This window comes from Solanum verrucosum, unplaced genomic scaffold, assembly GCF_900185275.1.
Source record: "Solanum verrucosum unplaced genomic scaffold, falcon-dt-bn FXZP01000009.1, whole genome shotgun sequence".
Lineage (NCBI taxonomy): Eukaryota > Viridiplantae > Streptophyta > Magnoliopsida > Solanales > Solanaceae > Solanum > Solanum verrucosum.
The window spans coordinates 853,995-868,968 of NW_026020231.1; the positions used below are offsets into that span (position 1 = coordinate 853,995).

The 14,974-nt window shown below is 29.9% G+C and overlaps 2 protein-coding genes across 2 annotated transcripts in view; both read right to left on the reverse strand.

Moving 5' to 3' along the window:
* LOC125832506 (inorganic pyrophosphatase TTM1-like) overlaps positions 1-14,974 on the reverse strand; it is a 164,024-nt gene that overhangs the window by 105,070 nt on the left and 43,980 nt on the right. The window lies entirely within an intron of this gene.
* On the reverse strand, positions 11,663-13,153 carry LOC125832195 (UDP-glycosyltransferase 89B2-like). The gene has a single exon (XM_049511342.1). It carries the CDS (start codon positions 13,115-13,117, stop codon positions 11,663-11,665), a length of 1,455 nt encoding a protein of 484 aa, XP_049367299.1. The 5' UTR covers positions 13,118-13,153.

Here is a 14,974-nt window from a genome sequence, read left to right on the forward strand (position 1 = left end):
CTAATTTGTTTCCATTAAAATTAAGACGTCTGATTTTGAATACGCATGTGCATTAAGATTATAGATGCCTAGATCGGAATCAGGGCCGGCTCTTGCCTATAAAATTTTAGGCATTGGCCTGCAACCCCCAATTTTTGGGGGCCTCAAATTTTTATAAATAAAAAATTATGTATCTTAACCCCATTCAAATAGAAGAAATTAAGGAAACATTGTTTTGGATTCTTACATTTTCTTCGTTAACACTCACATTATTTATCCTTTGTAACTCTTTTTGCACTCTATTTCTTCAAATCTTTGATAGTTAGAGAATACACTCTCAAAAATATGAATCAATAGTCGAAAAGTGTTGAACAAAGTGCATTACAATTTTTTTTAAAATTTATTTGTTAATTTTCATATTAAAGTAGGTATACCAAGTTATCAACTTTTTGAATCAAATTCTATGATTCTAACTCTTAACTTTAAAGTTTATCAACTTATTACTTATAAAATTGTGTTAATAATTCATATAATAATTGTCTCAATAAAAGGATGTTTTTCAATGTTGAATTTATAAAATCTTACTTAAAACTAATAATTAAAAAATAAGTGTTTTGAAAAATCATTTATATAAAAGATATTAAGTAGTAATTTACGTCTAGAAATTTAGAAAAATAAATAGATATAGATAAAATTTATATAGATTTTAGGTCTCTAATAAAAATTTCGCTTTAGGCCACAAATTATGTTGAGTCGCCCCTGATCGGAATACACATATAAATATTAAGATGTGGTCTTCAAATCTTAAGACTAAATGATTAACTGATTGTTTTCAATATCTGAATATGCATATGAAATTATATAAATTTGATTGATTTTAAAACTCTCTTACAGATTTAATTCGTTCAGATATTTTCAGATCCATGAAGAGGTTTGTTCTTTTTTAAAAAATAGACTTAATTGAGTGAATTTAAATAATTAAGCTTCAACCTTAAAATCAAGCACATTTAATGGGATGAATATAAATGATGCATTAAGCGTAACAAATGAAGCCTAAATTGGAACAACGAAAGTGATATATTTCATTCACGTATGGTCCCATTTGTTTGGTATAAAGTCCACAAACATATACTTTTTTAAGGATAATTTTAAAATTTTCCTAAATCTTTTCACATTTCTTAAACTTTATTTAGTCAAATTGTGTTATATAAATTTACACGGGGAAGTATTCGATTGAAAATAGAAAAAATACTAATTGCAATCCATAAAAGATTCTTACCATTAGAGCTATATGCATCCTAAAAGTTGAAGAGATTATAGATATTTTCCATGACCATCTTTAGAGGAGTATTTAGTTAACAATGTGCAATCTTTTCATTTGTCAATCTGATGTGTGTTAAGTATATTTTACATTGGGAAAAAGAACAAATATATCCTCGAATTTTCGAAAATGGTATGTTAATACCCTCCGTCATACTTTTCGTCCGTCAGTGCCCTTGTCGTCTAATAATCAGTGCACATTTGCCCCTCCCACTTACGAAACATTCATTTTGTACACGTGGCACAATCCTAAGCCATAATCCGAATTGACCAATTATTTAACCAAAATTTTAAAAACCCACCCATAATTCATTTAACCCACCCGATTTACCCACAACAAACTATGAACCAAGTTCAGCCAATGTAGACACCAAAAGAACCCATGGAATTTCTATCCAGTTCTTGAAGTCTCTAAAGATTTAGCTCCTCCTCAAGTTTTACCTAAGTCACTTTTTCCTGCTGCCCCTTCTTATATTGGGAGCGGTAATGGTATTTTACCGGAGGATATTGCCGCAGAGTTAGATGAATCAGCCATTGTTTCCGGTAACCCTTTTTCTTTTGCATCTTTTAAAACTTTTCAGCTTATTATGGAACACATTATGTCTGTAAATACCCCTTTTCACTGCTATGTTTTTTATGGAAAAAAAAACAAAGAAATTTGGTAATTTGGCTTTTTTTGTTTGTTTATTTTTGTTTTCAAGTGAAACTCATTTTTTTTATTTTTGGAGTTTTTTGGTGGGTTTTACTTTCTTTTTTTGAATTTATGGGAAAACCAACAACTTCTTGAAAGAAGCTGAGTTGGGGACATTAATGGTGACACAACTGTTACTTTATGATTTCTTGAAATCATTAACAAGTGTATTTTAATTTATTTTTGCTTTTAAGAGAGACCCTTTTTACTCTCTCCGGGTTTTGCTTTGATTATTTTAATAATTTAACATCCACCAACAATCATTCTCTCCATTTTCTCTGTTATAAGAAAAACATTTAATTATTTGTCTCTTTGTTTTTGGGGTTCTGCAATTTTCAAATCCTTAGTGATCCCATTTTTCTATAATTTTTAGTATTATCTATTATTTCATCGATTGATTTTTATATATGTGATGTACAACAACAGGATGTTTCACCATGCACATCTGGACAGCTCTCTCATAGTAATGGACCTTTAAATGGTGGCTCTCTTCCATGGGTTCTTTTGTGTCTCTGACGGTGATGGCCGATATATTGGTTGAACTTTGGTCCATAGTTTATTTGTGGGTAAATTCGGTGGGTTAAATTGGTTATGGGTGGATTTTTAAAATTTGGGTTAAATAATTGATCAACTCGGGTTGTAGCTTAGGATTGTGCCATGTGTACAAAATGAGTGGTCCGTTAGTGGGAGGGGAAAATATGCACTGATTATTGGACGGCAAGAGCACTAATTGACGAAAAGTATGACGGAGGATATTGACATACTATTTTCGAAAGATCGGGGGTATATTTGTCCTTTTTCCCTTTTACATTTGAGGAGTTCTATTTTTATTTTTTACGATTTGATTTTTTTCTAAACCATTTGAGAAGTTATTGACTTCTACAAACTTTAAAATGTATTTCTTTAAATCAAAAGAATTTAAATCACATTTAAAGTTTTTTTCATAGTTTTATATTGAATTGTTAAGTGTCCGATTGTATCTAAAATATCATCATTATTTGAAAAATACTTATGGAAACACATTTTAACTATCATTTTTTCTCTTTTGTATCTAAAATATCACCATTGTTTGAAAAATGATCAAGTTTTTTAAAAAAATATAAATTCAAGGGAAACATAACCTTAAAAATCATAAGTTTGAAAATTATCTCTATCTTATTTTACAAATATTTGATTCAAATTTATATATCCTATCACCAATCAATCAAAGTATGCTTCTGTTTTTGTTGAAAGCTATGCTCCAAGCCATGTGAGATCGATAGAGAGCAGTTGAAAGAAGAAGAGATTGAATGGAACAGTAAAATTGGAATTAACCGACTTAGCGTCATATTAACAAGAGGTCCTATTTATATACATGTGTTAACCGACTATGCTTAATTAGCAAAATAACAAACTCACTTAATTAACTAACTAAACCAACTGATTACATATAACCACTGTTTTAACAGTTTTGATATAGATGTTTGTTGTAGCAAGGTTCTTTAGTAGCCTTAAAAATCTATTAAGTCTTAATTTATACGATACATTTTTTAAGATTATTTTTTTTGAAATGATATATGCATTTTGATAAATATTTAATGACACTACTAATATTTTATTCATATCACATATTTGACAAAAAAAATCAATAAAGTTGTATTTTTTATAGAATGATTTCAAAGCATGGCAAAGTCTTTTGATACTACCAAAACTTTGTCTCAAGTCAATTATATCACAATATAATAAATGTTAATAAAGTTCCAACTTCATCTACATCAAATTAATTATTCTGTTTAGTTACTTTTAGTGGTCCAAATAAACATATCGATCATAATTTGGGTGGAAATTGTTTCCACAATGGACATGTACGAAAAATTGGAGTATGAGAAACGAAATTCCACAAGCATCTTTGTTAGGTGAAATCCCTTAATTATCATTTAGGGAAAAGCTTAATTATCATTTAGGAAAAAGGTAAATTTTACACACTTATTAAAAGGCAAAGAAGATAACAAATCATATTAGTGGTAGTAAGTAGCACATTTATCATCATATTTTGTCACTGTCAAATTTTTATTTGTATGCTCAATTCAATTTTTTCATCATATTTGTTTTTATTGTGGTGAATTTCAATACCTAATTATGTATACTCAAACAATAAATTATCCTTAACCATCAATCACGGCTACGTTAATTGTTCACTCAAGGACACAATAGTGAAGTTTCTTCTTAATAGTGTAAACAAGAAAAAACTTAGGGGAACAAGCAGAACTTATTTGCGCCGACCATTAACATAAACACTACTACTCCATCCCAGCAACGATAGTTTTTCATTGCAGACATAGATTGCACGATCAAGATTAAAGTGTCCATCCGTTCGATAAGTCAGCCAGTCGTCATCTTATCTTGAACGAGCATCGTCGGCCCCATCACTTCCTCATCCTCAACTTCTAGAGGAGTGGAAGAGACTTGTTTTCACCTTTGCTCTGACTTTTTTTCATCTAAGCAATTGCTTTGGCCTACAAAAGCTATTGTGATACAATTTGAATTTTGAGAGTCAAACAGTTAAATTTAGATTGGAACATTGAATTTTATGTTTTTTTGAATAAAATTTTATTTTTCAAAACTACTTTTACATGTGCTAACAAGAATTCAAAGAGCCAACAATAATTAACCAGTTGAATCACAATCATTTACATAGTTCAGCTCATTCTAACAAATTATGTGTGCGAAACATCTATAGTTCCGAGAAATAAGTAGAAATAATTATCACCAACTAATTATCAATAATCCCCCTTGCCCTACTAAACCTCGACTACATTTCACTAAACTTATTTTTAACTAATTGATATTATGAAGGATTAGGATTTGGTTTTGATTAAGTAAAACTTTGAAAAATATTCTTCTTGAAAACATTTGGAATTGGGCCTGCTAAATTTAGATCATCACATAGCTCACCAAAACCCAATGAAATTTATGGACATTTTAAACTACGGCCTAAAGATCGCTTTTGATCAAGCTAACAAACTTATAAGAAAACATTAATTCACAATCTAAAATTTTATAGATATTAGATGGTAATTTAATATTTTGCCACTTCTAGATATTTATATTTACATAGATTTTCAAGAACATGAACAAAATATGAACGAAGACTTAAAAGGTGATATTTGCGTAATACTTCAGCCAGATGTATCAGTTTTGACAATAGGAAAAACTACCTAATTACATAAATATTTCTACCATGTTTATCAATTCTCTTCTTAGTTTGAAATAATAATTAATAATTTCACACCAAATTTCAAATCGAATATACCTGAATACATATATTTTATCTATCATATACTTTTTGAAATATAGATACATAGGGAGAGAGACGAGCTAGAAATTATACATAACTTTATCTTTCAAATATCTGAATTACATTTATTTGAATGTGTCATATATATGTGTTTGAGGGCCCAAATCTGATAGGAATGATAATTTTGAAAAGTCATGAGAAGACACGTAACTAGGCATAAGCTAATGAAGTACCGCCAAAGAAAAGTAGAATGAGAACGACGCACCACCAAAGAAGAGTAGAAGCACGTGCTATCACGTACCTTAATTTGGGTTTGTTGATGGTGTTATGTTGTTTTTCATGTATCTCCCAAATTATGCCCATAATATATGGTTATTCATTTAATTTATAGTTATTTAAAATTGGATCTAATATGAAATGGCTTTTACTTATTTCTTTGCATAATAAAAAGTAATAATAATATTATCTAGTTGTCCTGCGGAATTACTCAGTTGGTTTCGAGGGTGGTTATGCACACGGATGATCCGAGATCGATCTCCCCTCAATCTCTTTGGAGTCGAGTCTATCGTATAGGGCTTGCCTAGTGCGGTTTACATTCTCTTAGTTTCTATTTCATTTTAATAGTCAAATTATTAAGTCGAATGCTTAGTTAGTTTGGATATACATCAGATACACCTACTAAAAGAAAAATACACTCCATAGAAAAAAAATTAGTTCGACAATGTTTTTTAATTAAAAAAAAACTTCTTATAAAAAGATTTGGGAAATTGTTTAAATATAACCACTTTTATATTCGAGTTAAAGAAAATAATATAGGGAATATCATATTAATTCACGCAATAACTTGTGATTGAGAAGAACAAAAGTTGTCATATATACAATCATCATAGTTTTGTGATTTACAATAGTATATGTAATTGATCTCCAAATTTTTCAACGTAAAAGATTCGAACGAAAAAGTTTAGTGAAGGATGGAAAGATGATTATCTCGCCTGTATTTATGCACATTTCCTTATTTTTCTTTTGATTTATTCCGTCTAATATTTGGAGATTAATTATTTATTAAATTAACTCATTGTTTCAATTTCAAGCTTGAAATTTAAAATCTAAATTTTAAAAATAGGTTTTAGAAAATTTTCAAGAAAATTCAACTTTTTTACTTTAAGTCATGTTTTCATGTCACATATTAAACTTCCATATATCCCTTTTCTTTTAACTTCAAATACAATTTCTTTCGAAATCTCAACCAATTCATGTCCAAACACCTATCTGATTTTTTGGGTTACTTTTTATATGTCATTCCAAAAGTAACCCAAACTATCAGGGTCCGGAACCGAAAGGACAACAAAACCTTTTGAAAATTTCAAAAGGACAACTAAATTATTTTTCAAATCAAAAGGGCAACTAATTTTAACGGCATTTATATCAGGTTTCCACCGCAAGGCGCAGAAACCCATGCGCCTTACAAGGCTATGACAGCTTTTAGCCTTACAAGGCGCAGACCCACCTGCGTTTTGCAGGGCTGTTTTTTTTATTAAAATAAAAATCGTTTTCTGAATTGAGTAAAAATTTGCGAATCAAATTCCATTTTAGCATATGAATTTATACAAATTAGTAAATTTGAATCCTAATTCAAAAAAAAAAAAACTTCAATGCTTTATGATTATGATTCCACCGATGTTTTAAATTGTCGAAACAAATAAAAAAAATTTAAAAGTATATATATAAAAAGCATAAACTAAAAATTCAAAAAAAAAAAGTAAAACAAAAAATAAAAAAAGTCACAATTATACATACCCCTTGCACCTTGTTACTTTCATTATATTTTCACGTGAAACTTTCAGTGTTAAATCAAATCAACACTGTAGTTTCGTGTGTTATTTTTTTTACAGTGTTGAATTAAATTAACACTGTAAAAGTTTCACACGATATATGTTTCAACGAAAATATAAAATAAAATACTTCAATTAATAGTCAAAAATTATTAGATAAAGTGAATAAAAATTATTTAATAAATATTGTATTAAAATTACAAATAAAATAAAAAATAAAAAATAAAATAAAATATATAAATAAAAAGCATAAACTAAAAACTAAAAATAGGTAGAATCATAATCATAAAGCATTGAAGTTTCTTTTTTGAATTAGGATTCAAATTTATTAATTTGTATAAATTCATATGCTAAAATGAAATTCGATTCGCAAATTTTTACTTAATTCAGAAAATAATTTTATTTTTTTTTAAAAAAGAACAACTTGCAAAATGCAGATGGGTCTGCGCCTTCTAAGGCTAAAAAGCTGCCATAGCCTTGTAAGACGCTTGGGTTTGTGCGCCTTGCTACGAAAATCCTGATTTAAACGTCATTAATTTAGTTGTCCTTCTGAAATTTTCGAAAAAAATTATTGCCATTTTGTTTCAAAATTCCCAACTATCATATCATATATGACTTACACACTGAGGTCATGAGTGACAATGCCACTATTGCTTGTACTAGTTTATCAGTACTACACTTCATATATTGTTTCATGACACTTCCAATTTCCAACCAACCCCGCAATGTTCTTTGTCGTACTGATCGTGCCTATTTATGTATTTTTATTTTATATTCGTAGTTTGATATCCACGTTAAAATAACTTTTTATAAAAAAACTTTTTTTATTTATATATAATTCAAACTCAAAAACTTTAATGGAGAGAAAAGCAAGTATATCTGCTACACCACATGTGGATATGCATATTTGCCATGGCCTATGGGCAGCCGCTAGAAAAGTTTCATGTAGTGATTATTGGAATTAAAATAATCAACCCTTAGTGAAAAATATTGGTTTGTGGTTTTAATATTCCCAAATTAAAGTGTGTTTTTTTTGGTAACAACACAAAATAAAGTTCTACATGGAGGACCATATCCGATCTCACTCTATTTTACTCTCCATTCTCTATATTTGGAGAGTAAAATAGAGAATGTGCTCTCCAACCTCCCTCTAAATGACTCTCTATTTCATTTTTTTATTATTTTATTATTATTTTTATTATTTTGTACTTAACATATTATTTTTCATATAAGACCATTAATTATATCTCTAATATTAGTAATTCATTTTAAATGTAATATAACATTTTTAAAAATATATTATTTAATATATACTACTTTCATCCCGAATTAATAATCATTATTAATTTTCACTATGAAGAACACACAAAATTAAAATGATAAGATGAAAATTTTAATTTAAAAATACAATACATGACATAATAATGTAAATACAAGATAACAATACATAACATAATGATTTTATCACAACGATAATTAAGTAATTCGGTAGGTCATTTTTCAGATTTAACAATATTCGAAAAAAATTAGTATATGATCCACATAATTAGTGTAGTTGTGATTGCGGTGGTGCTTATTGTTTTCTTTTTTCAATTATCCGTAGTTGTTCTTGTTGCATGAAAATCTCCGATTAAAACAATCTTTTGCTAAACATAAAATAATTAAGGATAAAAATGCTCATTTTGAACTCTGTAATGCATTAATAGAGCATTTATGGGAGCAATGTAATAATCTTCATTAATAATTTCACTTTTATTTGAATTGTCTATTAACTTGTATATTATATAATATTAACTTGCAATTTATGTTATTTATAAAATTTAGGAAAAATATAATTTTATATTAAGTAAAGAATTTGAAAAAATAAATTTTTATATTACATGAAAATTATTTAGTGATTATTTGAAAAAAATAAAATAAATTTTGTGTATCATGAAATAAGAAAATAAGAATGAAATAGAAATAATAATATAATATTGAGGAGAAATAAAAATATGACTTTATTTTTTAAAGAGTAAAATAGAGAATTGAGTTGGAATTGGTTGTTTGAAAAAATAGAGAACTTTATATTTGGAGTATAATCTGTCGTGGGGATTTGAAGGGTAGAATTTTCGCAAGCTTAATTATATTAGTTATGCAGCTGGCGAAGCATGCCTTCTCGCCCTCGTTCACAATATAAGTTAACATTTCGCCCTAGCCCTGCACCAACTCTTCCAACCACAGACAAGATAAATACTAACTTAACAATGATTCTTCAACTTAATTAAATAAATATTTTTTCCTCACTATCAACGTCATTCAAAATAAAAGATGAAGCAACGACCAAGAAGTTTGAACAAGAAAAATACTACTCAATATGATATGAAGTAAGACGACGCATATATTGTGGCGAAATGACCTTATGGTTATGGACCCTTATACTGACATAAGTTTGTATTCTGAGCCTTTCTACTTGATCTTTTGTCAACTGAATTCTTGAACTTAATAAAATGAGACTTTTAAATCTCTTCAGTCGTGTGTGTAGCTCACTCTCTTTTAGATAAATGACATGTCATATTCACGTCACATATATTAATGTCACTTCATAATTTATTCATAACTATTTTAAAATTATTAACCAAATATGTTACTCCACAAAAGACAAAAATAATAAGTTTTCTATTTTAAAAAATAAAATAAAATAGTTATTTCTTTCACATTTCCTTCTCATTCCTCAATCCACAACCACCCTTAACACCATCTCTATTCTCAAAAAAAAAAAAAATCTTCTTCAGGGTCTTTTACCGTGACAAGGCCCTTCAAGTTCTTAAAAATCATAGTTCAGCTTTTCTCAAAGTTTTTATCATTGCAAATCTTAATCGTAACCATCTACCATCATTTGAACCACAATAAATCATTTTTCACCTTTGATGCCAATAAATCACCATTAAAATAATTCAATATATCATAATATTTGTACACAATTTTATATAACACATTTCACCTAATTTCACAAAGATATCCAACAATTACTTTTCATCCTTCAAAACTAGAGTTGTCAAAATGGGTTGAATCAACCCAACCCAACCCTAACGGGCTACAGAGTTAAATGGGTTGGGACGGGCTAGCCCTTTTAATTAAAGGGGCTATAAATTAGCAGTCCAACCCAGCCCTAAGCGGGCCACGGGTTGGGACGGATTGGCCCTTCAACCAAAAAATGAATATTACTCTCTTAGAAAGAGTATCGAACGTTGACGTATACAAACACGACATCAATACATACAAATTTTCATTTATGAATCACACACTTCGATGAATACTTACAAAAATACATTTATGAATCACACACTTCGGTGAATACTTACAAAAATTCATAATAGTCAACTTAAGATTTAGCGGAAAAAAGTTGATCGTTCCGTCATTCCTCCCACAAAAAGCTAGCTAGTTTAAAAGACTTGATTTTTTTTAAAAAAAATATTTATTGATAAAAACTTTACAAATAAAACACTACTAAAAATATATATAAAAAATAATCATAGCTCACGGGCTGGCCTCTGAGGCTTACGGATTGGGCCTATGAGGCTAGCGGGCCAATTGAGGCTGGGCTAAAAACCTCATTCCTAGCGGGCCAAGCCCATTTTGACAGCTCTATTCAAAACTATTGAATCTTTGTCACCCCATGGGTTTTAAATTACCAAAAAAATGAAAAGATTACATATATCTACATCACCAATACATTATCGTTTCCCATAAAGAAAGAAAATATGAAGAAAAAAAAAAGAGAAGTTGGAGAGGGCTGGGAAGGGAAGGGGAAAAAAGAGAGAAATAAGGGTTGGTGGGGAAGGAAAAGAAGAAAGAAGTAAAAAAAATATTTTTAATTTTCTTATTTTTGTTTTGTTTTTAAAAAAAATATTTTTAGTCTAAATTTTAATGTTCACGCCCCTTCAACGCGTGATATCACGCATTTGTGTCAACACAATAATTAAGTTGCCACATAAACTTGGTCAATAATTAAAAAGGCTTAAAATATTGAATTTGATTGAATTTAATGGTTCAGTTAAAAAAGGATCAAATAAAAGGATTCATAATATAAACTCTATAAGGATCCATCAGATTATTCTGCCAATATATTGTTGAAGTTAAAAGAAAGTTTGTGGAAAATACAAAAAAGCAGACCTAATATTTCCACTGGCCTGACCTACAACATTGGAAAAGTCGGTAACGTTGATCACTATGAGGGTAGTTGGTTTAATTTATACTAATAACGATTTGACTTAATATAATACTTCTATTAGACAATTATATTTAAAAAATAAAATACTTATAAACAAAAGTCCTTTTTTTCATTTTTTGTAAATAGCTTTGAAAGCATTTTAGTCATTTAACACAAGCATTTTTTCACCAAACAGTTTAATTGCATATTATTAGACTCACCAAACATATTTGCTTATCATTATATTCAACGTTCAAATTTGCAAACACTTACCCATAATGTTTATTTCCATATCTAATAGATAAAATAATCTATGCTTACATATTGGTATTGTAAACGATAAATCCAACGATGTAGCCTTTCTAGAATTTTTAATTGCCTAAAAATTTCGTTTCGATTTTTGTAGCCTCCTCCCTTAATTTTTTTACGAACGCTGCCAAATCTTTGAATGAGTTCCCACCTTCTTTAATGCCATTAATTGCAACTTTTCTTAGCTCCGATGCACGAAGTCTTCGCTCTTCTACGTTGTTTCCTTGCACAGCTTCCGCCAGTAAGTTAGCCAACTCGTCCGAATTTGGTACCGTTTGCGCACCTTCACAAGCTCTAATAGCTACCTCATGCTCGTCAACTAAAAGATTCGCATTGGCAAATTGGTCAGCACCCATCGGCCATGTTAACATTGGTACACCGGCTATTAAACTTTCGAGAGTCGAATTCCAACCACAGTGAGTCAAGAATGCGCCTATAGCTTGGTGTTTTAATATCAACACTTGCGGGGACCAGTCTCTAACAATCAGGCCCCGTCCAGCCACTTTTTCCTCAAACCAAGACGGAATCACGCCGTAATCATTTGAAGCGTGTCCTTTGGTGGCTCTTTTCGCTGACAAAATGAATTTGACACCACTTTTGTCCAAAGCTATGGCTAGTTCCTCCATTTGTTTGTTTGTTAACACAGCTTGACTGCCGAAACAGACGTATACAACCGAGTGATCTTCACATTTGTCGAGCCATGCTAATATTTCACTAGCTAAAACAGAGCTCGAACCGCCTCTGTTTGATTGGCCGGAAACATCATCCTCTCCCGGAGGAAGTACTGGTCCAACAGACCATACCCTGTTGTGACCCAAATCTTTCATCAGATGATCCAAATAAACATTTTCCAGTTCCATAAACGTGTTGAAAACGATTCCGTGACTCGCTATATTAGCGAGATAGCATTCTCTGATGAATTCCGAACTTGGGTCTCCTTCAACATAACTCCGGTAAATAGGAGAGAGCTGCCAGAAAGGGAATTTCGGGGAATTGGGGATATTGGGGAAGTGAAAATTTTCGTTTTCATCGTTGGGGTCTTTCCTTTTGGGCATTTCACGCCAAAGTGAATAAACAACAGATAGGGCCAACGCGCCGGAGGTGGAGAATACGTACCGGCGAATACCGAGCTGGGTGGCGATTTCGTGAGTAAACCCCAAAAACATATCGGAAATTATGGCTGACGGCGGCGAAGGGTGGTTGCGGAACCATTCCAATATGGGATCTCGAAGTTTTCCGAGATTGTACATCATGGAACGGAACCCATTAGCAGGAAGGTCCTTGACGTTCTCTACGCCGGCGGGAATTGAAGGGTGAGATGGAAAAGGCAAAACGAGATTTTTTATTGATGGGTTCCTGGAGAGAAGAGGGTCTAAGATTGGGAGATTTTTGGGGGTGACTAAAATAGTGATGGCTACTCCATTGTTGACTAGCTGATGAGTGAAATCCAGAAGAGGAAGCATATGGCCTTGTGCTGGATAAGGAAAGATGAGAACATGAGGATGATTTTCAGACATTTTTCTCAGTTGCCGATGAGGGGAGCCGCTGGACCGGCGTTCAGGCGGTGAATATTGGGAGAAGAAGAAAGGAAAATGGGAAAGTGATTAAACTTGCAAGGCCAAAGAAACAAATGTGTGTGATTTGGTGGTTTCCTTTTTTTCTACTTAATTAACAGAGCAAATGGAAAATAATTTTCTACCACATTTTATTTAAGTCAATAACTCATTAGTTGACCGACCACATACAACTAATTATTATCTTGACCGTTGACAACTATATTTTTGAATATTTTTCTCTAGAAAGGAAAAAGTATTAATACTCCCTGATACTCTTTTATTTTAAGTTATAAATAATTAAATAATATAGTCCACTTTTACTGTATTTTCCAAAAGTCAATTTGACTAATTTTTAAAATTAAATTAAATTACATTAATTTGATATTTTGAATATTTAAATTTTTCTGCATATTAATGTGATAATAAATCATCATAAAATGTTAGTCAAAGTTCTTGTAGTTTGACTCTAAAAAAGAAAATCATGATAATTAAAAATGAACGGATGAAGTAATCTTTAATCAATAGTTCTTATGTTCTTATTTACCTATCGTCTTTAATATTTGTCATTTCATAAAATCAATGCATAAATGATATTATTTTTTCTAATTTACGGTTGAAAGTTATTAGAATTAAAAATATATATTTGATCAATATAGAAAAAATTAAGTAAATAAATTTACGCTCATTGGTCAAATTAACTAATTAAAACAAATCAACTCATGTTCATTGATTGAAAACTTACCTAATTTCTTAAATGACGTGAAATGTAAAATTGTGACAAATAAGACCTAATTTTCATTAAGATTAAGACGTCTGATTTTGAATACGCATGTGCATTAAGATTATAGATGTCTAGATTAGAATACACATATGAATATTAAGATGTGGTCTCCAAATCTGAAGACTAAATGATTAACTGATTGTTTTCAATATCTGAATGTGCATATGAAATTATATAAATTTGATTGATATTAAAACTCTCTTACAGATTTAATTCGTTTAGATATTTTCAGATTCATGAAGAGATTATTTTTTTTAAAATAAATTATAAATGGACTTAATTGAGTGAATTTAAATGATTAAGCTTCAACCTTAAAATCAAGCACATTTAGTGGGACGAATATAAATGATGCATTAAGCGTAACAAATGAAGCCTAAATAGGAACAGCGAAAGTGATATATTTCATTCATGTATGGTCCCATTTATTTGGTACAAAGTCCACAAATATATACTTTGTTAAGGATAATTTTAAAATTTGCCTAAATCTTTTCACATTTCTTAAACTTTATTTAGTCAAATTGTGTTATATAAATTTACACGGGAAAGTATTCGATTGAAAATAGAAAAAATAATAATTGCAATCAATAAAAGATTCTTACCATTAGAGCTATATATGCCTAAGTTGAAGAGATTATAGATATTTTCCATGACCATCTTTAGAGGAGTATCAAATTAGTTAACAGTGTGCAATCTGACTGTGTTAACTGTTAAGTATATTTTACATTTGAGGAGTTCTTTTTTTTTTTTACGGTTTGATTTTTTACTAAACCATTTGAGAAATTATTGACTTCTACAAACTTTAAAATGTATTTCCTTAAATCAAAAGATTTTAAAACACATTTAAAGTTTTTTTCATAGTTTTATATTGAATTGTTAAGTGTGCGAGTAGTTTCATATTAAATTATTGAGTATGTGAGTTTCTTATCTGAATTGTAATCAAATTCTTATTGAAACACATTTTAACTATCATTTTTTCTCTTTTGTATCTAAAATATCACCATTGTTTTGGTTTGAAAAATGATCAAGTTTTTTAAAAA